Source organism: Oryzias melastigma, linkage group LG12, assembly GCF_002922805.2.
Source record: "Oryzias melastigma strain HK-1 linkage group LG12, ASM292280v2, whole genome shotgun sequence".
Lineage (NCBI taxonomy): Eukaryota > Metazoa > Chordata > Actinopteri > Beloniformes > Adrianichthyidae > Oryzias > Oryzias melastigma.
In genome coordinates, this window is record NC_050523.1 from 6,707,913 (window position 1) to 6,735,011 (window position 27,099).

The following is a 27,099-nucleotide window of genomic DNA, read 5'->3' on the forward strand; positions in this document are numbered from 1 at the left end:
TAGGCTATTTTGGAGCTTAGCTAATATTTCAGCTATATAATAGCTATTTTGGCTAATTTGGTATTTTTTCAGTTTTAAGGCTAATTTGGAGTTGAACTAATATTTCAGCTGCATGACAGCTGTTTTAGTTAATTTAGGATTTTTTTCAGTTTTTTAGGTTATTTTGGAGTTTAGCTAATATTTCAGCTGCATGCTAGCTATTTTGGCTAATTTAGGATTTTTTCAGTTTTTAAGGCTAATTTGGAGTATAGCTAATATTTCAGCTGCATGCTAGCTATTTCGGCTAATTTAGTATTTTTTAGATTAATTTGGAATATAGATAATATTTCAGCTGCTATGTTGGCTAATTTAGGCCTTTTTGCTTTTAAGGCTGTTTTGGAGTTTAGCTAATGTTTCCGCCTCATGCTAGCTGTTTTGGCTAGCTTAGGCTTTTTCACATTTTTTAGGCTAATTTCACATTTAGCTCATATTTTAGTTGGCTATCAGCTTCTGTGTTTTCAGCTATTAGCTTCAGCTATTACTTTCAGCAATTTCAACTTCAGCGTTTTTAGCTATCAATTTCAGCATCTTCAGCAGCCAAATTCGGCTTACAGCATTCACACTAGCATTATTGGAGGTAATGCTATATATCTAATTTTTAGTTAGTTTAAAGCTAATGATGGTTAAGATACATCCAATTTTCCCATGACCCGATTAGTCGACAAATCGGAAAAAATAATAATCTTTGTGGCAGCACTAATGTACATCTACTGAGGTTCCAACCACACATGCTACTATCCTCATTGTGACCCCATTCGATCTATTTTTGGTTGAAGAACTTCTGAATGTAAACATCCTGACAGCAGTGCTGCATTTCTTAGTTATGAGTGGCATGTTGAGAAAAAAAAAAAGTCTGCAAGATATGCATACTTTACTCCTGCAAGCTCCTATAGACTTCCTTTGAACTGTTCCCCAGTGGAGGTAGCATATAATATTTTAATGCCTCCTTCCTATTATAGTCTTTTTTCTGCATTCTCAGTCTCTATTGTTGACAGTGAGACGAGCTTAATCGATTGAAAACGTTTGATTAGTGGTGATGAGGGAGGCGGATCGAGTTGGAAAAGATTTAAATGGCAATAAGGATGTGAGGCTTCTAAATCCAAAGGAGAGATGCCCTCTAATTGCTAAACCCAAATAACCTGCAACTTTTGACTTTCACTGCCAAATTTAAAGGAAAAGATAAAAATATCACATTTATTTGTGTCTTGTTATTTGGAATTTCTCCTATTTATGTTCTAAGACAGCTAGAAGGCTTCAAGAAAACTCCTGGAGGCCAAAGCAGAAATAGAAAATGTTGGGTTTTATGACATCTGAAATCTACATTATAAGTTAGAGTGGGTTTGGTTGCATCCCAGTCAGCAACCGCAGCTTGTGACAAATTCTGAACAGCAATAATTTAATAAAATCTGTCAATATATTTAAGTGATTCCACATTTTCTTGTGCAAGTTTTGAGATCAAGTCCAGCCAAATGTGGAGGTAAAGTCTATTTAAGGTAAACCTGATCCTGAGCTTTTTGTGTAAGTGTTACCAAAGCTGAAGCAACTTTTTATGCGTGGCAAAAAACACATGAAATAAACACAATAAATAACCTACAAAAAACCTTTACAAACTGGGAAACTTTATCATTTTTGAGTCTACAGTAAGTGATCGTTCATGTTTGCTTCTAGATAATCATTTAACTCAAATCTCTGTGGTCATTTTGAGGGTTCATACGCAGTTTTAGAAGTAATTTTAAAATGTGTGCCCCCCAAAAAAAGAAAGAGAAACGTTAACTAAAAAAAACACAGCTATCCTGAGTAAATAAAAAAAAAAAAAATAGTATTGGGCAGTTTCTATCCCCAATCCATCATAACATTAAACACAGTCCAGGGGCGGACCTAGAACATTTCATAGGGTGGGGGGGATAGGGTCAAAAGACTATGGAAGGTCATTGCAAATGAAAAGATCAAAAATTTGTATTTCTAGCAGTTTATTTCTATTATTATTATTTTATTGTCTAATTTTAAATAGCGTTTGTTATATGATACAGAAAAAACCTGGGAAGTAACTGTGTCAGGGGCGGAGCTAAAGTGGGACAAGTATGCTTTTTGCTGAAGGGGGGGGGAGCTGACCCCACTGCCCCCTTTGTAGCTCCGCCCCTGACGGAGCCACTTCTTAGTTTTTTTCTTTATTTTTTTGCATTATAATTTTTTTTAACATAATATAGCCAATCATTTATAAACTATATAAAGCAAAAAAAAAGTCCAAATAGTTTTTAATTTATGGAATACAGTATTTTCACCTGTTTGTTTTTTCCTATTAACCCTTGTGCTATCTTATGGGGTGATTCCTCACATGACAAAGGTGGGCAGGATTTCATGACTGCCATGGACACCAGAGAAGATAACAAATCCTTGGAGAAAAAAAGTTCATTGCACTGAATTGTGGGGTCCAGATGAACCCACTTTTGATGTAAACATGCGTAAACATGCCTATAGGGACAAGGGTTAAATGGTGTGGATGCATGATGTAGGCTTGAATTATTGTACAATAGTGTTGAAGTGTTTTTGTTTTATTCTCCAAGAGTCAGACAGAGCTGCATTTAAGTCCTGGGTGAAACAAAACCAACCAAATACAGTTGTGAAGCTTCCATATCCAAACCAAGTGTTCCAGGCCATTCTAGTGTGAAAGCACCATCAGTTTCTCCATGAATACCAAACATTTCTCTTGAAACCTTTGTATACTGGTGCAATTTTTCACACAAACTGACTGATTTGACGTAGACCCATAGAATCCTGTCACAACAGATCCGAGGCATTCCTAATGAAAGGTCAAAGGAAAACAGCTGAAACGGCAGGTTGTGAAGATGGGAGCTTGAAACCACTTACGGGCTGGAGCCACATCTTTTTTTTTTTTTTTTTAACCACCCCTCACCCACTAAAACTGCCTGTGTTTGACTGTAAACCATGTTTTATGTCTGTATTTTACATCCGTCTTGTGCTGAGAGAGGTTGATTGATGAGAAGCTGCACTGAGAACAAAGCAGTCAGGATGTTTCCATACAATGGATTTGAATTTCCTCGCGAGACAGTTAATTTACGGCCTGCATTTGTGCGGCTTCTGGCAGGGCTTTGCTGTGGTGAAACCCCCGTAGAATAAAGAAAAAAAAAAACTTTTGCATCTTTGGATCCTCTTATTTCAAACAAGGCATCTTGCTGCAGACACCTACACTGCAGGATGTGAATGTTAACCAGAATAACATCTCATTTGGTGAATACAATATCTAATAGAAACAGTCTAAAGCTGAGATCAGCAGGATTTATTTTACATTACTGAAACTGGAGTGATGCACTGACTTCTATATATATTAGACTTCTTAAAGGATAAAGCAGAGCAGAAATGCAGTAGAGTTACAAAGTAGAGCTACTCTTTATTTAGTATTAATAATCTCAAAAAGTGGGATTATATGATATGCAGGTTTTTGTCATCTGAAAGCATTTTATGTCACAAATACTAGTATTGAAATTTGCAGTGACTAATATAACTATGGGTGCAATGGATTGCAAAATTCACGGTTCGGATTATGAACAAACAAAATAAAAACTAAACAAAAAGTAAAACAAGCAAGCTGTACTGGAATTTATGATTTCAGACATGGGGCCATGTTTACTGAAATAAATTAATCTGATCTCCCACCACGTCTTACAGCGAGGAAGTATAGCGGTAACTAGACGGTAGCGTCTTGTTTATGAACACTCTTTAAACAATCTTCCAGCTAGGGAGAGAAAACAGTATCACACTGATTTGTGTATGCGTAATTCAACTTTGGATTTGTGTGCGTAATTCTTGACTTATCAGAGTCGACTCCATGGATGCGGATGACCTGCCTGCTTGCCCAAGTGTAGAGCTGATCGACTCATCGTTCCCTCACGGCGAAATCCGCCTCCCCTTATACAGTGGGAGCAGACAGCGCCATTTCCTTCTCCACACCCAGGAAGCGGGGCGGGACATAGAGTGACTCTGTCTGCTCTCTTGGTGTCGAGTACCTTGCACCGCCTGCTAGCAGAAGAGTCCTACAGTAAAGGCGCCGCAGGGAAAGCGCAGCTGGCATATCTATTAAAGGAAGTGGGAAAATGTCACATTTTCCCGAGATATTAATCACAATTTAAGTTCAAGGCGGTTATTGAGAAAACTGATAACCCAGGATTCTAGCAGCATTTAAACGCATCATTTATGCACAAATCTTGGAGATGTGAAAAGAGTCTCACATCAGATTTGTATGTAAATGCGGTTTTGTGTGTGCATTTCTGGGAATTTGTGTGTACTTTTAAAGATGTACATGTAGTTAGTTTTAAGCTGTTTTCATTTTTAAGTTGTACACGTGAAAATTGTGTTTAGTATTTTTTTGTAATTGGTAATTTTTGTACACAGGAATACACAATTGAAAGTACACAAAGCTATGCACAAAATGCATTTTAAGAGTTACAAATCAAGAATTACGCACAAACAAATTCGAAGTAACACACAAATCAAGGATCATGCATAAATGAATCCAAAGTTACACACAAATCAAGAATTACACGCACACAAATCCAAAGCTTCACACAAATCAAGAATTAAGCTCACACAAATCCAAAGTTACACACAACTCAAGAATTACACAAACACAAATTAGGGTGAGCTTATTTTCTCTCCATATCCAGCACTATATTTGACACAGCAAAAAAAAAAGGTGGCAGACACAAATTTGACGCACAAATCACATTTGGTGTAAACGCAACAATGTGTTTTTGTTTATTAACTTTCTGCCATTGTCTTTATGATCGAGAAAGGCAAAGTGCCCCCACACAATAGGTTTAAATGATCTGTGCAGGTGGCGAGGAGTGCATGCTGGGGTGAATGTCTGCGTTAAAAACCGCGAGTACCGATTCATACAGAACAGCCTTTGCATCCCTAGCAAAAACGAAATGATGAAACGGTAGAAACATATGTGGAGAGGACATTCTGTTAAAAACAAAATGTGAGTCCTTGACTGATCAAAAGAGTTGCAACAGCTCAAGAACACAAACCATCCTTTTTTATTTATTTTTGCTTCAATTGCTTCAACTTTAAAGCGGTTCATCTCTGCTTTCTCCCAGACCACACCAACACTATCCTAATCATTACGTATGCACAGACACACCAAAACTAGATTTCTAAAACCCTGACAAAGAACATATATCTGCTCAATCTAAGTGCAAACAACTACAGTTTTTATTGTTACAGGCCATCTGGAAAACTAGGTCATTCTCTCTGGGATTGAATTAAACTGTTTCAGACCTATATTACAGGTTGACGCCAGCCTTAGCGACCAGGTGCTTAATAGATTTGATGAGAATGGTGAAAGTGCCTTGACCCACTTTTATGCTCTTTATACTTTTACCTTTGGGAGACTAATCAGCAAATTTGTTTTGGTGTTTATAAAAATATTCTTTTGAACCGTAGGACAGAAATACTTTTTAGATGTTTGTTTCTTAGAACTAAAATTAGTCCAAAGAAAGATTATAATCTGTCAGTTTAAAGAGTTATAGATTTAAAGTCTATAAATGGCAGTAATGGTGTCTTTCACAATATTAAGTTAATTTCACAGTGCGATGCAGTTTTTGTGTGCCTTTTAGGCATGTTTGTCTTGTACTTTTTGTTGAACTGAGGGCTAAAATCTGAGCACTTTGGGTTTGTTGCTCAATAATAAAACTAATCAAGACAAGTTGAAGAAACAATATGTTAGAGGCTTTCTGACACATTTGCACCAACAGTCATGAGAAGTTATAAACGTTTTTGAACATTTTTCTTTTCTTGTAACAATTGTTCTGAAGTGCAGGCAGTTTCATGCAAGTCTGACATGAAAGGGCATGGTCAAAGACACATCTCTGCACTATGAGAGCAACATTTCCCTGGCAGGAGACGCCTGAGAGGTTTTGTGTCGCAAGTTACTGTTCAGAAAAATCTCAATGAACTCAATAGGTTAAATACCAGACACCCATTAAAGATCCTAGAACCATCATTCATATGAAAAAAAAAATATATCTTTGATTCGTTTTTATCATGTTTTGTATGCTAACGTGGTGTTTTAATATATTTTAACTACGTCTCTCTTATATCTCAGATTTGAAGAGAAAGGTTAATAATTAAAGTAACTCCACCCTCCTGCACTGTGTTCCCATGGCAACCATATAAGGGTAGGAATACTAAAGTAGTTATAATGGAAGATCTCTTAAAAACTCAATGCTCATATTCCTCACTTTCAAAAAATTCAACTTAAATAACCAGAATAAGTAAATAGGAATGCAGACATACATATCTTCTGATATTATGGACTGATTTCTGATTCCAAAACCCAATATGTCCCATTTAAGCCAAGGCATAAATCAAAACACAAGACAAATGTTATTGTACCCTGATAATGGAGTCCATTCTGTCTCATACTTGAGCTCATCTCACATCCCTTAGATATTTACATTCATGTTCCTCGATGTCAGCCACTGACTTTCTAAATGTTGCAAAGCGTAAAGCAGAAGAGCAAAGGTCGTAAACAAACTCACCACAGGGACCAGAGGGAACAGTTAAAAGAAAAATACATAAGACGTTTCTCTTCTCTAACTTTTTTATACACAGGGGTCTTGAAGAATGTCATAATATAATAATACTGGCGGAGGAAGACTTGAATCCAATTAGTGGTAATGTCCATTTAATGGTTTGATAGCATTTTAATGTTCCGCCTCATTGATTTCTTCATGACTACTATAGCGTCCATACTGATAACACATATAGCCTCTAAAAAATGCACACTTTTTAAAGGGAATGTTCACAACCTCGGAGTGTCACATATAGACAAAGTCTAAAGAGGAACTAGAATACAGTCTTCTAATAAAAAGATCTGACTTCTATCCATTTTTTAAAATTTATTGTGAATGTTCCAAATGACTCAGATCCTTAATCAAATGTTATAAGAAATATATATATATATATATATATACATTTACAGTTTTAGCCCTTTATTCGCGGGGGTTAGGTCCCTAACCCCCGCGAATAAAGGGCCGAAGGATGTTTGCTACCGTTCCATACTCATCAAAAAAACTCTGTTTATACCTTGTAAAACATTTATTACAGAACATTAGAGTATTCCTCAACATGAAAAGTTTATATATATATATTTCAGAGCAATAGACTGTACAGAAGCTGAGGCGACAGCGTACTTTATGCTACAGATAAGGAGTCTCACTCTGTGCCTTAAAATCAGGAGTGCGCGCTTCCTCCTTCAAATAATAAACAAAGAGAGGTGGGGGTGCTTCTCCGTGCTCTAGAGGGGGCTCCGCTGTGCGGAGATCCACCTCCTTTGGATCCATACGAGTAGTCTGAGTTTTTTTAGATGAACCAGAAGAGTCACCTGACTGAAATGAAATCTGCGAATACGGGAAACCGCAAATAAGGAAACACAAATAAGCAAGGGGACACTACATATATATATATATATATATATATATATATATATATATATATATATATATATATATATATATATATATATATATATATATATATATATATATATAATAGCTCAATTAATTAAGTTTCTGTGATTTTCATAAAAATACAAGAAGAGACAAGATGGTGCTAGTGTGATTGTCTGGGGCTGATTTGCTGCCTTATAAATAGCTTGAATTGCTGTAGCCATGAAGCTTCTACTGTAGAAGAAATCTTAAAAAAAACAAACAAACAAAAAAAAAACAACAAGGTTTGATCAGAATGATGAAATAGAATAAGGAGCTTCAATGGCAGGTTGGTTGGAAAATGTGTATGACACCACCCTAAACCAACAATTCTTCAAAATGTCCCTACTATTCTGGGGCGGAGCTAGAAAATTTTATATACTCGGGCGAACTTCGGAAGGGTGGAAAATGGGAACAACAGAGTGAAAGGCAGAGAAAATATCATATGTATATATTTGTAACAGTGTTATTATTACTGTTTTAGTTATAATTTCAATGCTTAAAGAAGCTTTTCTTGATAATTCCTTAATATACTGTGGGGAACTGCTGCCACCCTGTAGCTCTGCTCCTGCTACTACGATATGTGGATATAACTTTAACCTTATTAGTTGGTTGGTTTCTACATATCTTCACATCATGCAACTTTTACTACTACTCTAAAAGCTTGTACTACATTTCAAACTTTCAAGATCTTCAACTTTTTTTTTTTTTTTTAGTAAAAACCAAACCAAACCAAACTACACATAAAGCATATGCGGTTTATCTGATGATATGACACCCAAACTGCTGAATTCACTAGTATATATTTTGGGAAAAAGCTGTGTTGGAAGAAAAAAATAATCTGTAGTTTCTTTCAACTTTCCCGATGCCTTTAGGGATAACCTCACTGTCACAGAGATGAAGCATGAGGAACATTAATGCGAGACTGACCAATGTCACTTTCAACGTCTGACCGCTGCTGCTTCCACAAATTGATTGCCATTAATGTTGTGTATCTCACGTCTGAAAAGGTCTTTATAGCCTGGCTTCCCACTGCTGTTGTTTTTCTCATAATTACCACTATAATTAATGTCATCACAATAAGTTCAACAGCTATCAGAAACTGCAGCCTCTAAAGATAATGAGAATCGTAGCTTCAGAAAGAGTGGATGGAACTGTATTAGTCTGAGGGAAGTAGCAGCAATGACTTTCTGTCGAGGCTGCAGGCAGCCATGAATGCATTTTTCATTTTTGCCCGAAGGGTAATCAATGATGGGAGTGACGAGACAACAGCACAACTTGAATTAGCAAAGGTACTCTCAAAGCTTCACTGTAGCCTGCTGGCTCATTCAAATTCCGCCTGTTAAATCCTAAGCCTTCCATATTCCCAAACTGTTTCTACAGCACACCACAGGGACATCTAACCAGCACTCAAGCCATGTTTTTTTTATTTGGGCTGCACACTATAATGGCCTCAGGTCAGCAAAGAGACCCAGATCTCCATTAATTCATATAAACTCTGCAAACGCTGTAAACTACAAGACAGGCATTACAACGTCTTTTCATGATGAAATCCAAATATAGATTATGATCTGAATGTGGTGAACATTTTCTCACCATACTTCTTTGAGATCAATGTAAAGCTTGTGTCTCATGTGGAAAATGTGTTTATCAAACTTTAGACCAGGGAGGCCAATGCGTTTGACTGAAAGTTTGGGTAGGTTACCATAAAAAATAAAAAAACATGATAACCTGCAATTTTTGAACAAAAATTGAGCTAAAGGAAACTGTTTCCTTCATTTCTACTGTCTCAAACATTAAAATTGTGTTAACTCATGTGTCCCACAAGTGCAATTTATGTGCACAGAAAGTAAGGTTGAATCTGAACTCTTCCCCTACCCCTCCAGCTTCTCCCTACCCCTACAACTGTGGGGGAATTTGAAGGGTAGGGGTGTCCTAAATAGGTTTTTTAAGGGCTAACCATCACCACGTAGGGATGCAGAGCCCTCCGTCGCGAGAGCGAACAGCGTGACTGACAACTATTGATGACGCCATTGAGTAGGAGTGACATCCAAATGATGATGAAAACACTATTTTTTCATAATCCTCCATTTGGAGGGCTAAACGTGGAGGTAGGGAGAAGCCATAGGGGTAGGAAAAGAGTTCGGATTTGGCCTAAAAAACATCAACAGTACAAGGTAAGATCAACTGCAAAGACTTATGTCTGTGGCTATCCATTTAAAACTTCATTGTTTACCTTCTTTGTTGTGAATTTGTTGACAACATTGCGGGAACTTCACTCTACAATTGCTGGTTATTGTTGAAGTAGCATTTTAGCATCAACAAAAACATGTTTGAAGTTTGTCGCTACCTGATCTGTAACAGCTACCAATTGATCCTTGCATGTGCCAATTATTCATGGAAAATTTTCAGTAATTTAGACTATTTTTGTACATTTGTTTTTCTAAGACTGTAAAACTTGAAACGCATCATTTAAACAAATAAATTAGGTTCCAGCAGCATTTTCAGACAGTTCTGCTTCCTTTGCAATTATCATTTAAACAATGCTCAATTTTTAGACAAATTTATGATGTCCTAAACAATGGAAAGATCCCTCTTACTGACTTACACCTCTTTGAAATACAAGTACGGCACCTAAATACTTGTATATTGTTGTCATTGTAGGCACTGAAAATCTCAATGATGTGTAATATCATAAAAACCACACGGCTTGTTTGGCCGTTTTTGCTTTTTATGTTGGCAAAAGGAAAATAGTAGAAATGGGGGCATTTTACTCGGAGTAGATGTCCCAGCGCTACTGCAGCCACTTTGGCAGCCAAATTACCCATTTATACCAGTGTCTGTGTTAACAAAGTTAATAAAATGTTGGTAAGTGGTGGTTATTCTCCTACACTGGGGAGTGAGCTGAATGAAACAGACGAAGAAACCATTTGCAGATGCACGATACGGATTGGGTACACCAACCGTGCAGTTTAACTGCACATGCGCAGTAAAAAATCTGCAGTAATGATCCTCAACATATCTTTTTTTTTGCTTTATGTTAACAGTAAACTACACTTTGTCATTACTTAGAAGCTTTTATGGAGATACTAATCTTTTTTTTTAAATCTGTTGTGTTAGTGCACTAACATTGACAGCCCTAAAATATGTCTATATATTTAAATATAACTTGCATAGCGAAAAAGTATAAATACCCCTGCTTTAGACTATAACATCATAAGTTTATTTCTCAAACTTAAATGGATCTAACATTTTAGTGGCACAAAATTCAACAGTTTAACCAGGTTTGCTAAATGTGATACAGTTTTTAATCATCCCAAAATGACAATTTATTTTTTTCTTGTCAGGTGATGGTGTCGTTCACTAAACGCTGCTTCACACTTGACTCTTCCTGACGTGACAAAACTGAGAGAAACTTGAACACCCACTGATATTCTGACAAACGGATCTAATTAGCACATTTTTGCAACATTTTTAATTTTTACCACCGCGAGCAAAGTCCATGCAGTTTAAGGAAAGTCTCATGCAAATGCTTTTCTAACATTTCAGAGACTTGTAAAATGCTGCAGCTTGTAAACTTCTCTGCCTTTTTATCTCAGCGTCTTTAAATCTGCATTTGAAGACAAGAGAGGGAAACAGAATGCAAATGCTGACAATTACAGTTGTAGGACTTGAGGGTCTGTAGCGCCAGATGTACTGCCGAAACTCTTTTCTCCAAGAGGTGTTTGGATTTGAATAGATCCTAAATATTTCAAATGTTCTTTGTTTCAGTCGATTGTGAATGTGGTTATTTATTTAAATGCATATTTGTTTGAAACATTTCATCTAACAGTATGGAAAGCTTTTGATAAAGTATCCAAAGCTGACTTTTACCTATAAGTTTGACCTTCATATGTGCTAGTTTTTAAACTACACTGAATCTATTCATGTTTTGTCAAATAAATATTTCTCGATTGTTTGGAATTTTTCACTTTAACAATTTACGTCTCTGAACCATAAAAATGAATAACTTAGAAACCTGTATCTGATTCTCCTAAGTGAATGCACTACAGCCTTTGAGTATGTGGGCTTGCAGCGGATTGGCTGAAAGTCAAGGCCACCTTTCAGTTCAAAAAGTGCTTCAAACTTTGAATCACTGTTTTTTCAGGCAGTTGATTAAGTTTTTATTCATTTTTCTCTTCTTTTTTTAGATTAATTGAAGTCTGCTTTGACATTGAAGTCTTATTAATAAAAAAAATAAAAATAGTCTAGGACCTTTTTTTTTTCAAAATTATTTTTCTTATAATCTTTAAGTACCTTGATGAGTATCTTATGAGCCGACTTCTGCTGTTCCAAACTTTTTCGCCCTTTAATAAAAAGGTGCTTTAAATGTATGAAACCTGCCCAGTGGTCTTCTGTTAGAACTCTTACAGACCAATACATCTCAACCTTCTCTGCTCATCAGGTCCAATAGAAACTTGGATGACTCTCCCACATCTCCAAAGCTGAAGCTCCAACTGTTTGAGATCTACTGAGATAAACTCTTGCTTTATTTGACTTTCGAAAACTAGCCTTAGGAGAACTATTTTGGGTTTGCTGATTGGAGGGAAGTCCAATTCAAGCTAATTTACATATTTAAATATTTCAGTTCAAATCATCCAAACAGTTATGGTCTGATAATCCATCAACTTTGATTATTCTAAACCCAAAATAATGCCTAGTAGTAGGCTTTTTTAAAACATAATGTTTCTCTTTCTAAGTATATGTGTAAACATTTACGGTGACCATTTATCGCCATTCATGCCATCTTTTGCGATATCACACAAGATGATATCACAATATTAGTCAATTTTCGATTTACTGTGCAGAATAGAATATTTATTTTCTATTAGATGACAATATTTAACTTTTAAACTCTCTGAGATGTTATTTTCTCTTCCACAATCATTCATCCACTTATCCACACACAGATCTACACACAATATTGTTTTTTTCTATAAATTTTTACACATTTGTGATCATTGGTGTCAAAATCAAGTAGCCTCCTCTTGTTCCATTCAGTAAAAAAAAACTTGTAGTATTGAGATTGACAAATTGGATTAGACTTCATCAATTCCGTGGTAGAATGAATAGATGATTAATACTTTTTCCTGCTAATATGGAATGTTATATAATTACTATAATATGATGAACTTAATAAAATGTATTACAAAAATATATGCTACACCCTTTGACACCAGTTAGTAGTACTACAGATCAGTCAGTTCATGTGATTTCAACAGAGATGTTCACAGAAACTCTTTATTATTTTTCTTGCTCGTTTTTGTAACCAGACCACAAATGACAAAAACTCCAGTTAAAAAAACCAGCACTTACAGTCTCTGGGATTATTATCTGCGGAGTTTCATACAATTCATCATTCGCTAAACCTTCTGCCAGCAGGAAAAAGATGCAAGAGTTTACCCAGTAAAATGTCACTGTCAGAAACAGCGCCTACTTCCTCTATCAGAAAAGTAATGCCCTTCAGTGAGCTCAAAGTATGAATGCATAATACACTCAGCTTTGAAAATGAACTGTTCACACTGTACAAAATAAAAAAGTACTTTTTTATAAATGGAAAATCCTGATACACACGGGCATCTTTGCTTTGGTGGACGTGAACAGACAAATTTCAATGAGCTGCTGGGCTCTAGAAAAGACAGCAGTAAAGAGTCTTGTACTACCTTTACATCAGACTCAGCAATGAAACGTCTATGTACATGCATGTATTTGTGTGTTACGGTCTTCTGCTCCCAAAATTTTGTGTTCATGCATCACTATGCAAAAGTCAGTTTTCAGGCTCCACACAAAAGCCGGCCATCGAACACCCATTGAAGGTTAAACCAATTGAACTTTGACCAGTTAAGGACTCAGATTTGGAAGTGATGTATAGTTGTAGCATCTTTTCTTAACTCATGGAAATGCCAATTGTTTAAAAATTGATCATGAAGGAAAAATGAACGAGTGCAGTTTTGCCTGACCAGAATTTTATGTCTTTCATTTACCGGAATTGTATGGAGAGACAATACTATCATTCAATTTGAGTGTGTGTAAATCTTGATGTGTAACTTGTGTCAGTGGCTGTAAAATATATTAGTGAAATTATAATGAGATTGTGAACATAATACAATGTTACATGGATTCTCAAACTGAGAAACTCCCTCTCCTGGAGGGCATTTCAGTTTGGCCACTAGGTGGCGATCATGCTACAGCATTATTGCAGAAGAAGAAGACAGAACAAACTGTATTTCAGACCACAAATGGTTACTTTAAAAATATATTTCCTTAGAGGAGTTTTGAAAGTTTATGCGTGTGAGCATACAAAGATGTTCATTTAGTCATCGATGTATGTTGGTCGACCGAGCGTTAGCATTAGCCGTCTTATGGGAAATCCCATTATTCTGTAGCATGAAGCTAGCAATCGTGCGTTAGATCGATCTTTACGTTTATGCATCAATAATTGATCTATCAATCTTGCCTTACTTTTTTGTGTATAACTTTGGATTTGTGTGTGCATTGTTATAACTCAAACAATACATTTTGTGTGTAACTGTACTTGCAATTGTCTATTCAAGTGTGCAAAAATTACAAAACAAAACAATACAAAATATAATTTACATACGCACAACTTTACATACAAATATTTAAAAAGTACACACAAATCGCCTGATACACACACAACCGTATTTATACACAAATCTGATGTGAGACTTTTTTCACATCTCCAAGATTTGTGTGTAAATGATGCGTTTAAATGCTGCTAGAACCCTGGGTCATCAGTTTTCTTATCTGTCGCTTTGAACTTAGATTGTGAATAATATCCGGAGAAAACTCTACATTATTCCACTTCCTTGTGCTATCTTATGGGGTCCAGATGACCCCACCCTTACATTGATATGTGATCCCACCCATGATAAAGACAGGATTTCACCAGTGAAGATAAAAAACCCTTGAAAAACAAAGTTCAGAGTGCTGTCTTGTGTGGGTCCACCAGTGCATTCTTGAATGTGCACTAAATGGTGTGTATGTTGCATCACATTTTATTTGTAAAATTGCAAAAAAAAAAAAAAAAAAGGTCGTAACCATGTTTTTGTGCTCGTGCAGTCTTTAGAATCCACGAGCGGGAGCTTGAATCCTTAGAGGATTCTCAGGTCTGTAACCTTGACCGAGTGTGATTCTTACACAAATAGATTGTTTTCAAGCTCTAATTACTGTGCTGATGTGAAACTGAACCAACAACAAAAGAAGGTGCTCATGGACTTCATTCAGTGATAGCTCATTAACCCTCTGCTGTTCACACCAAATCCTCTCAGGAGACGACTTTCCTTCTTATCGAGTGACGGGTAATGCACATGTAATATTGCAAAATAGCTCATTATCCCTCGAAACTAGCTAGAGAATATTTCTATTTTATGGTAAATTTTATCTGAGTGAAAAAAGTGAACTTCTTTGTTTCTTGTCAGTTGTTGCAGAATGGGATCTAAGTGGTACCACAGAGAATAATAATCCAGCTGCTGAATCCACCAAAAGTAAGTTGTTTTACATTTTAAACCCCTTGATGTCTATTGATGCAAACATGCATCAAAACACTTCTGCTCCAAAATCCCCTTCATTTAGCATATACATGAAAACAAGAACATAAGGTATTTTTTCTTTAAAAAAATAAAGGATATGAGACATTAGAGAAATGTTTTGATCATATCCAGTTAAAATTTCTTATTGTAAATTATATTTATTCAATGTGTTTCACAAGCATTGGTAAGACGGTTTACCAAAGTGCTAAAAAAGTAGAAAAAGGAAAGATTCACACTTGTTTAGTCTTGAAATCATCATACTCTATTAATTCTTGACTAAATGTTGTTATACTTTATTGCCTTTTATTTTTAATTTTGGACAGTGCTGTTAGTTGGACATGAGCAAAGCTGCTCACAAATCAATACTGACATCAACAAAGTGACACAGATTCAATATGTCCTTTTAATATTTCTATATTTTACTTTAATATTCCTCTTTAAACACTTCCTGTTACATTTTCACCAAACTTGGGTTCGATCCCCTCAATCTGCTAGTAATAAACCCTATTACAGTGTCCACTGCCCCACAGCTCACGAGGGCACATGTGTCAATGTGTGTTCATGTAAAATTAATAGTCAATTTAATCATTAAATTAGGACTTTGTGGATCAGTTGTGGAAGTTCTGCTTTTTTCCCCCCTTGCTGTGTCTATTGGAACATATTTGAATTGTTTTTCTAGAAAAAGTGTAGCTACAGTAACTTAAATATATTCTAGTGATAACTGCAAAAAGAACAAAACCTATTTATGGTGACCAGGACAGTCAACATGCTCGAGAATATAATGTAGATGCGGGAAAAGCATCAAAAAAGTAAAGTTAGAATTTATGATACTTTTCACAAACCAGTTGGGCACTGAACCACATGGATGATGGACAATAAGCTAGAGTCTTAACAAAAACAATCTAAAAAAGTGATTTAGGCCTACTGAAAAAAAAGCAAAATTCAGAAAAAATTTGAAAATAATGAGAATTTTTTGTGGCCATCAAACTATTCAGTTATAAAATGAAGCTTTGAAATATTTGCAATAATTGAATAACAAGAGCTATATTTTTGTATATGCACCATATTCACTTTATTTTACATTTGACACCATGTATGTTCCTTTCAAAATAAAATACATCCTGTTTTAAATAAGATTATTCTGCTGCTTCAGATCTACTTGAATTAATAAGAAAAAAGAAGCAAGAAATTGAAGTCAAATATGGTGTTTTTTACCATTATTATTTCTAAAAAAAATAAAACCGCATTATTTTGTATGGATATCTGTGTTTGACGTTTTCAATAATACCTTTAAGCTTTTTTCCTTATTAGCTAATGTATAAGAATTTCTGCCTATAACTACTCTCTATTAACCTTATGCAACCATTTGTATCAGATTTGGTACATAATTGTATATCTCATTATCATGACTGGCGACCTGTCCAGGGTGAACCCCGCCTTCGTCCATCAGTAGCCGGGTTAGACTCCGGCACCCCCGTGACCCCGAAAAGGGACAAAGCAGTCAAGAAAATGAATGAATGATCAAAACTTTCCTTTAAACCCCCATTGTATATAATTTGGTCCATGTTTTCTGCCTTGTAGTTCATCGTCATTCCACTAGAGGCAGTAGAAGGGATTTTCCTTCTCATTTCAAAATGGCTGCCTCCACGAAACCTTTTGGCGGGAAAAGTTTTGCTAGTTTTAAAAATGTTATATTAAGAATAATTGTTTTAAATCACTTTTTCCTGTTTAAAAATGATTCAAAATGAGTTGATAAGTAATTCTTTACAATAAAGTTACAGCTTGTTAAGATATGTATGAATCAAATTAGCGACATTTAGTGTTTTTCCCTGAATATTATCTTAAACTAACATATTTATCATTATTTATAGTTGCAAGTTATACGTATAATTAATTATATTATTTGCATTTCATCATATTGCATTTTTTTGAAGATTTAATTTAAGTGTTTAAAAACATCTCACTTCTAAAAAAATAGAATTGATCAAAACTACATATCTATTATTCATTTAAATGTTTATCCTTTTTCTTTAAAGAGCAACAATGAAGAGATAAAACACATGAGGCATGAGGCTCCAGAGCCTCAGCAGATCTCTGGTTTAGAATAAGTATCCAATATGATCAGTAATTACATTTTTTTAGAACAAAATTTTATCAGTAATTGCTTTTAAAAACTAAAATCATAATCATTTGCATGAATATGTGTGTTTGACTGACAAAATTATATTTTTTTCAATATTTTCTTGCAAAAATGTCAAGTTTTATAAGCATTTTTGAATACAAACCTGGTGCTTTACTTGTCTGAAGAGAAATGTGTTCACCTCCTTTTCAGTTTAAAATTATGTTCATTTATTTTTTGCTGCTGACTCTTTCTACTTTTAGTACCAAAAGTTTCTATTTTTCACTTAAAAAAAAGGAAAAAAAAGCAGAGTGTAGAGGTGTTTGACCAAAGTGAAAGTGAGGTATTATTTGTCAGATCCAGACTGGATGTATTTCCGTGCCGAAGCCAAAAACATTCATTTTAAGCGCTTACCGAGCCAGTGTTCACCAGTGATTCTGCCAAATCCTTCCTGATAGGACTCCCATCCTCTGAAGAAGTTGACCGAGCCGTCCTCCCTGCGCTGAATCACCTACACAGCAAGAAAGCAGATCAGAGGTTAAACGGGATTCATCCCACACTGCGCTCCGCCGTGCCGTTTTGGATGAGTCACTCTCTGTCGCCCCATTGGTCGCCGAGCTCAAGTAATTCTAAATAATGCAAACACTTTCTGTCCCGAAAAGGCAATTTGTTTGAAGCTAATGAAAGGAATCCATTAAAACTGGAGTGAATTGTGATGTAATCAGCGTACTTTGGCGAAAACCCTGAAAGGGATTACGTTTATAGATCAATAATCCAACTGTAAATACATGCTTATGAGCACAAATGACATTTATTGTGGCATGAGTCATAAACGTTCAAGATTTTGTGGAGAAATTAAATGGTAATACCTCCGTAGCAAGCATAAAAAGGTACTTAGCAATTTATCTAGACCTGTTGTACATGTGTATTTGCCAACTGGTGAAATATTTAAAACTCTGATGTAAAGTGCTTCTTAAAAGGAAATTACAGATGAGAAATCATCAGGAAGTTACCGCTAGAAGGCTCTTTTTCACAGGAAATGACAAAGTCCTTTCTGTGAGAGGATTTGGTATATTCCGCATGAGTAATCTCAGAACACGAATGCTCTCTGCACGCACACAAACAGATATTCCTCCTAATTATCTCCTTTTAACTACCTAACTGTCTGTGTTATGATTATCTTAATAATGATTGCTGTCATCATCGTTTGTTTAAATGATCTTGGGATTGCAGATCTTTTTATTATCTCAGAAAAAGACTTCCGTGAAAGGTATGTTATACAAGAGATGATCATATTCTTTTTCTTTCTTTTTTTTAAAGTAATTACTTGTACAGCTTGGATTATTAAACCAATTGAGGCCTGCCTTCATTGTTTTACACATATTATCATTTGAATAAAGTCATTGGAAACATATTCAGGGAGACAGACATCAACGGGAATGAACGTTTTCAGAGTTCAAGGGCTTAGTGGATGTTGTGAATAAAACATTAACATTTAAAACACTGATGGTTTCAGAAACGATCAGTTTTTAAGATCTAAATGCAGAAGCATTTCTTATGGTTTCTGCACAATGATGCAGTTGCTGGAGGCCTTCTTTGAATTTTAAGAAGTTTGTCACTGCATTGGCTGAACTACAGCGAGCAGCAAAGAGGCTAAACACTTTACTTATGTTTCTTTTTACAAGCAAATTAACTCAGATTTACATTGTTTTTTTAATCCACAGGGTATATTAATGACTTTGGCTATACCTTTTAGTTTTTTCTTCATTACTTGGCAATGATTAAGCATTTCTGCCTTTATTAACCATTTGTATAAAATTAGCATGATCAAAACTTTCCTTTAAACCCCATTGGATATAATTTAGTCCATGTTTTCTGCAGTGTAGTTCATCATAATTCCACTAGAGGCAGTAGAAGGGCATTTCCTGCTAATTTAGAAAAACATGAAACATTTTGTCGGGAAAAGTTTAGCAAATTTTCTACTTTTTACATTGAGATTAATCTATTATAATTCATTTTTTAATGACTACTACTAATGTTGCTTTAATATAATTCCAAATTAGTCGATAAGTTATTCTTTACAATACAGTTGCAGTATGTTAAGATATGTGTGGATCAAATTATCTGAAGTGAGTAAATAGTGTTTTTTCTGAATATTATCTTAAGAAATAAATAGAAGAAATAAAATAAATACATTTTTAGTATTGTTTACAAGGTTAAACGCAATCAAGCAATTGTTTCTCCTTCAAATCTTCCTCCCAACTCCAATGAAAATTGTTTTGTTTAGTGTTTTCAACATGTTCTTGAAGCTTTTTTCTCATGATGGAGGACATATAGAAAATAATTTAAGATTAAAACTAAGTTTTTCTTTGAGTATTTCTTTAACCAAATCATGTTCGATCTGCATGAGCACCTAATATCAGTTATGAGAGTAGTTGTTAGTCTTTAAGCTTTAACTATAGTATTTATATTAATGTAAACCACCACCTCTGAAGCAACATGCCCTTGATGTTTCACCTTACTCTTTAAAATCTGCTCTGTGGTTTGAAGTTTGTGAGTTTAGGAGTCGGTTGTGAACTATCAGTAGCCTGTGGCTACTCTTTTCTGTCAACGTGCTTCAGTTGTAAAAGAAGAACACAGAAGGACTATAGAGAGTAGGGAGGATCTGGCAAAAAATATAAATATAAAACACATGCTGCACATTTTAATGTGTCAATCAAATTTAATCAATTTATATTTAGAATGTAAAGTCATTTTTTGAACATCATGCAGAATGTGTATCTATGTCTCCTTAAAATGTTCATTTCTGCATAAAATTATAACTAAAAATACCAACTTTTTAAATTAATTCATAAAAACAATTGGTTGTATACGTTTACATTGATTAAGAGTTGTGTTAGCAGCTTTCTAAATAAATTATTTATATAGTCTGGCCTTTCACTGCAGCAGCGGTGTTAGATTTTCTTTCTCCATTTTTTATTTAGCTGAATTGGGGGGAGTTTAGTGCAATTTGGGATGTGGAGTCAGACATCTGCTAGTTTTAGGGCTGCTGGGTGGTTTTCTGGCTCCTCCAGTGATTCTTTAAAGGCTCCTTAGTCGAGACATCAAATGTGTGGCGTCCCCTCCCCGTGTTTAAACAGTGTTCTGTTCGTAAGCGAGTGGGTCGATGAGGTGTGATGTACCAACAGGTATAAAAGACCATTTATTATCAGGAAGAAAAGCTTTTCATTTTTGCAGAACTGTAAAATAGGTATTCATGAAGCACCTTCCTCATTGAACTGCCTTAGATTTTGTATGGGTACGTATAAAAGTGGCCAGTGAGTGAGTGTTGAAAGGAACTTTTTTGCATGCAATTACATGCTCAAACATTATATCTGTGTCTAGCGGGAATGTGCTTTTTTTCATACCTGCATTTCTAAAGGCTCTTTGAATATTTTGCATAAACAAATTCAATTTGACTGGTTAATGCAAACTTATGTGACACCGGTGACATCAATTCAATAAAAACATGTCTGACTGATGCTTGAAATGTTGAAAAAGGAGAGAAAAACACTTATTTACTGTATGTGGCAGGTTTTTGGTGCGAGTTGAGAGATATTTACAGAAAATTGCCTCTTTTTTATGTTTTTTTTTATTTGAAGAAAAACATGACTACTATTTGAAAACCTTGATGATTCAACATTAAAGACAGCTTAACTTTATTTTGTAAAAAAAAAAACGTGTTTAGATTAAACAGGATTAAGCATGTTCTTTAAGGCAAATAATTACATTTAAATACAGTTAAGATACAACACTTTTTATTTGACAAAACTATTTTAAAAAATGGATTTTTTTCTAAAAACAGTGTAACCTCAATTAAAAATAGACTATAATAATAATAAGAAAACAATGGATCATGTAACAAAATTTCTGTAATTTGTTAGATTTAAATGTATTAGTTTTTATCAAACAAAAAATTTGAGTTGATGGTGTACTCAACATAAAAATTAATATTGATAAAAACTAATATTTTTTATAAATGTAACAAATTGCTGCTTTTGTTAATTGAGTCAATGTTTCACTTTTTACAGAGTACATCAAAACATAATTGGAATGGGCTTTAAAAATCTTCTCAAATTTAATTATGTTAGCATGTTCAAATGTGTCCACAGAGGAACAAAAAATAAAACAATCGTGCAATTTGATTGTTGTTTTTCACTTTAAATAACTTGTCTTTTCAAGTATTTGTTTTTGACATCTTGTCTTGAAATGTTACAAACAAGACAACATTATTATATTTAATTTAACTAAAATGTATTCATAAAATGCTTTTCAACTGTTCCTCCGCTTATTCGCCTTTCTTTATTTGAGGTTTCACGTATTAGCGACTTTATCATCTTTATCATCTTTTCTTTTTTTTTTTTCTTTCAAAATGTGGGTCTTCCAGTTTGTTAAAAAAAAAACTTAAGACGATTGTATGAAATTTTTTTAGTCTGAGGGAAGTGCCGCGGTGTATCTCCGGATAGCGGACTCCTCCTTTCTCCATGCCCCCGCATAGAGAAATTATATCAGCTGACTCATAACCGGTGAAAAAAATCCTGGTATACTGAAGAAAATAATTTCAGAGGATAATTATCACAAAAAAACCCGTTATGTTGAGCAATCTTCAATGTTCTGTAATAAATGTTTTACGAAGCATGACGTTTTTTTTTTTTATCGGTATGGACCGGTATGAGACTTCCTTTGAACACAATTACTCATTTTCCTAACCTGCGTATACAGTATATACATATATATATATATATATATATATATATATACTGTATACATGTATGTCTGTATAATTGTGTGTTATATTAACATTTGATAACGGTTCTGAGTGTGGGGTTGGGGGTTCAGACTTCCTTTTTTTGATCGGTATGGACCGGTGACGGACTTCCTCCTTAAAACACAACTACTCATTTTCCTAACCTGCGTATATATACATATACACACATATATATATATATATATATATATATATATATATATATATATATGTGTGTGTGTATGTATATATGTATAATTGTGTGTTATATAAACATTTGATAACGGTTCTGAGTGTGGGGTTGGGGATTCAGACTTCCTTTTCTTGATCAGTATGGACCAGTGACTGACTTCCTTCAAACACAGTTACTCATTTCCCTAACCTGCGTATATATACACATAAATATATATATACAGTATATATATATATATATATATATATATATATATGTGTGTGTGTGTGTGGTTGTGTGTATATGTGTTTGTTATATTAACATTTTATAGGGGTAAGTAGGGGGTTGGGGGTTCTGTGTATTCGCGGATTCGAGATATTCGCGGATGCCTCTGGTCTCTAACCCTTGTGAATCAGGGGGGAATACTGTATCCTAGTAAATGACACAAGTTTCTTGATTTTGACTAAAAACAGCATAAGCATGATTAAAAGACCACTAGAACCTCTTTTATAATAGTTCAATAGATGATTGGAGAGGGTCTTTAAATGTAATTTAACCCATGTGAGTCATATTAGCCTAATAATACACATTTTTTGGCAAAAAAGGAACATTATTATTGGTTAAATCCAAATAAATAAATAAAAGTAACATTTAAAAAGTGATTGTTTACTTTGCCAATAATTTATTTTTCTTTTTGAGTTAGTCAAGGATAATATACATTTTTTTAGGTCAAAAAATATCTTTACCATTTATACATTCTTGATTTATGTCACCCAATATCCCCACCAAAATCACTTTCCACTCAGCTATTAACCTTCAAAATGAGCTTTCCTTACTCCTGCTGGCTCCTTCCCCCTTATTTCAGCCCGTCAGACTCAAGTTGTGTCAATATATTGTTTTTATGACTCATCATAAATATATATAAAATTTAAAACCCATCTGTGGCTGAGACTTGTATTTGTAATTGCTTTTGCTTGCCTGTCACTGCAACAAAAGCCAGTCCTCAGGTGTCAAAACAATCCAGCTATGAATATGCATGCATGCACTTTTACGGTTCTGCTGCGCTCCGCGGCCCTCGCCGGCTCTATTTTATGGAGCCTCGGCTGCTGTGGAACCAGCCACACAAACACAGTTTTCACCGAGATGCAGCCCAACATCCCATCTGACAATTTCTTCCACACAATGTCTGGCTGGAGGGTTGCAGCCGACATCAAAGTTGTTTTAATCAAGGTCAGGGACTGTTGCGAGCGAGACAGGCGAGGTTCCAGCCCGCACACGGCGAAATCTGCAGCGATGACAGAGTGGCCATTTCACCAAAGGGCTGCATTTTACCGCTTCAAAAAAAAAAAACAGCTTTAAACACATAATCTTTCAGAAGAGGAGCTGGACAATCTGAAGTGATGACACAATGTGTTCATATTATGGTATGGGTTGCAAAATCAATATTTATGGCTACTGGAACCCTGGAAAATTTCCACTTTTCATCTTTCCTTGTGTACAGACGCACAAAAAAGCACAACAAAATATGAGGGGGAAAAAAAAATCATCTTCATTTTCAGGATTTTATTTTTGTGAGATATTTCCTGCTCAACATCAATAAGGAAAACAATTAAGTGCACAAGTGTATTACTAATATTTGTTATTTTCTTTTTTTTTTGCAGTTTTTTTTTTAACTTTTTTTTTAAAATGCATAAAATAAAATGAATCACACTTCAAGAAGACAAAAAAGATGTGGGTGTTGGTAAACAATTCATCTGAATCCGAATTATATTTTCTATATTTTTAAATAATATTTTTACAATTTTTAACTAAAATTTTTAATTGTTTTTATTATTTTTATTTTGTATGGTGATTGCATGCAGCTGGTTGGCTTCAAATGTCCTTTGTGATTTATCTAGCTTCTATTCTATTCGATTCTACTCTATTCTATTCTTTCCAGCTAGGCGGAAAAAAAAAAATCATTGCTTTTAGGAAGATGTCAATTAAAGATAATTTAGAAACTGAAGTAGTTTAAAGCCAATTTACATCATTAGGCGTCACAGGGTTAAAAAAAAGCTTTTCTTTTTGTTTGCATATCGATTTTTTTTATTTCTATTGTACCGAAATGACTTTAGTTCAACAAGGTGCAAATACTGTAAAAGCTCAAAATCATTGAAAACAACAACTGTGAAGTTAAAATATTTTTTTAAAAGATATACAAGTGTCATAAAAATACAAGATAAAAGCAAAACAAAAAAAAATAAAGATACAAGCTGAAGTCAGAAAATATGAAGCTGAATGGTTGAATTTTTGTTTAATTCATTTGTGTTTATGAAAAAAAAAACATTAATAAAATACATAAAAATAATGAGTTTGGGGTTGGGAATTAATAAGATTATTCTTGTATCCACTACATATTTGAGCACTTTATCACTTTCTGTTTGTCTTGTTTGTCAAATTGCATTAATTTTATTCCTATTTTTATTTTACATGTTTTCAGTGAGCTGAATCCAGATGATGTGGTAACATTTAGAGAAAACTGGGATTGCATTTAGTTTCGTCTCACTGACTGTGTCACCAAGTTGCCATAGATACCTAATATTAGACACATTCAGTCTGCCTCCCCAGTAAAGGGAACCCATCACTTGCTATAAAAAGTGATGCTCAAGCACTTCAACACACTCACAGGCTATCTGAAGAGGTAATGCGAATCTCTGCAGAAAGTAAATGCATTATATGTCCTAGAAAATGTATTACAGCAAACAATCATATTGCAAAGAGCGTGCGATGACTTTGAAGTTTCATATTAGCCAATCAACTTTAATGTCCATTGACTGTTACCGAACAAATCTGCGGTCTTTAACGTCCATCTCACCCAACGCTTGCTCAGGGGCTATTGCACTGGCATGATCGCATTAAGCTGCCTGTAATCTCTGAGTAGATGAAGGCTACTTAACAGGCAGCCTTAAGCTCTTCAGCAGGGTTTCTGTCAACTACAGGAAGCCTGCAGCATGCACAGATGAACACGCTGACTGTCAGACCAGAACACGAGAGAAGAATCAACACAAGCACTCCAAAGCTGATTTTGGGAGATTTACAATCTGGCACGTCACCGAGTGGAAAACAGGAAAGGTGCCAACAGCTTGTTAGCTCCTGGCGTACACACGCCGTGAGCACTCAATAGTGTTTGTATGTTTGGTGCATTGGTAACAGATGTCACTTGATGATGCTCTACATTGACCACAAGAAGCTAGCTTGTAACATATTTAGACAGGAAAAAAAATCATTTCATTAACAAAATCCACTTAAGCCGATTTTCCACTTTTTTTTCTCAATTCTGTACAATTTTTAAGCTTCACAACAGGCAACAAAACAAACAAATATGACTAAAATAAAAAAAAAAAACATTTGGATTGAATGTACACTGAAAAAAAACAGTAATTAAGTTGAGAGTATTGATGATGTGGTGACAAATTCAACGTTGTTGTATGATAGCTCTTATAAATCCACAGTAGATTGCACAATAGCTATCTTCAAAGAGAGTTCCAAACATCTGCTGGGGAAGGTTTTATAATCCCATCAGAAAGACAGATGTGCTCCAAACGGCGCGGCAGCAGCAAACAAGAGCGAACGAAAGAGTGTCTGCAAACAGTCTGCCTGTCTGTTACCCTCTGACTCACTCACTCACATGCAGAATGTAAATACTGCATTATGATTATTCCTGCTTTGGGAACTGATCTGATTATGGAAACAAATCTTAAACAAGAAATCGGGTTTTCCTCTTTCAGATGATGAAAACTGGGTTAATTCTGGTAAATCTGTTGTAAAGTGAAATAAGGACTTAAAACAGTCTTTGGGTTGGGGGGTATTTCATCCCTGCAGAAGAAGAGCAGCAGCTTGCAAAGAGAAAGAGAAGGTTGGATTATGCCCGAGTTCCCCTTTGTCGCAGATTCTGCTCATTACTTTAATGGACAACATTTCTCAGCTCAGCCAAGGGGAGGACGGGGGCTTTTGGCTTTGGGAGCATTAGGATCCCGTCGGGAATTCAGTTCTTGACTGGCAGGTTTGGAGCGGAATCTGCTGTGATGCAGACTTTGGACCAGTCTGTTGTTGTGTGTCGGAAGACAAAGCTCTCAATTACCCGTTGAGTCTCTGTGGCCATGAGCCATAGGTGAAGAACAAACGGAAAAAAATCACGGAAACAATAGCACAAAAAATAAGCTTCCTCTGCAGGGCGACTGGGGTCTCTGTTGGACTGTAGGTCAACCATCCTGAAGGCCCTACTTGTGAGCTTTACAACCACGTTCAACCAGGAAGAGGTTTTGTACCAAACCCCCCAAAAATGAATTCTCAGACGTCTTTAAATTATCTAAATAGTTGTTAAAAAACACATTGCAGATGTTTAAACAGTCTCAGTAAGCTGTCATCTAACTATTTATCTTCCAGGGACTGACTTGCTTTAGGAATGAGCCCTCTGGTGGTTACCCAGTAAAGTTCCCTCAGTTCCAGAAACTTTTATCAATATGCTTTGGTTTGGAGATAAAATTGATGCCCATTGGACCTACCTTGTACCTTTAGGGTTATGTTTTGCCTTTTAATATACACTCACCATCCACTTTATTAGATATACAGTACTTTGCTAGTACTGGATTGGATCCCCTTCAGAACTGCCTTAGTCCTTGGTGGCATAGTTTCAACAAGGTACTGGAAACATTCTTAAGAGAGTTGCTGCAAATTTGACAATTTTGTCACCTGAACGTCCATGTCCGGTTCCACCATATCCCAAAGCTGCTCTATTGGGTTGAGATCTGGTGACTGCAGTGGTCATTTGAGTCCAGTGAACTCATCATGTTCAAGAAACTGGTCTATGACATTGTGATGGAAGTAACCAGAAGAAGATGGTA

At 35.2% G+C, this 27,099-nt stretch overlaps 1 protein-coding gene across 5 annotated transcripts in view; it reads right to left on the bottom strand.

The window, feature by feature from the left end:
* Window positions 1–27,099, bottom strand: part of fibcd1 (fibrinogen C domain containing 1) — a 222,721-nt gene that overhangs the window by 50,997 nt on the left and 144,625 nt on the right. For all 5 annotated transcript variants that reach the window (XM_024299837.2, XM_036214653.1, XM_036214652.1 and 2 more), the window contains one exon: window positions 17,673–17,769. In XM_024299837.2, the coding sequence (XP_024155605.1) occupies window positions 17,673–17,769 (97 nt within the window). The remainder of the gene's footprint in view (window positions 1–17,672; window positions 17,770–27,099) is intronic.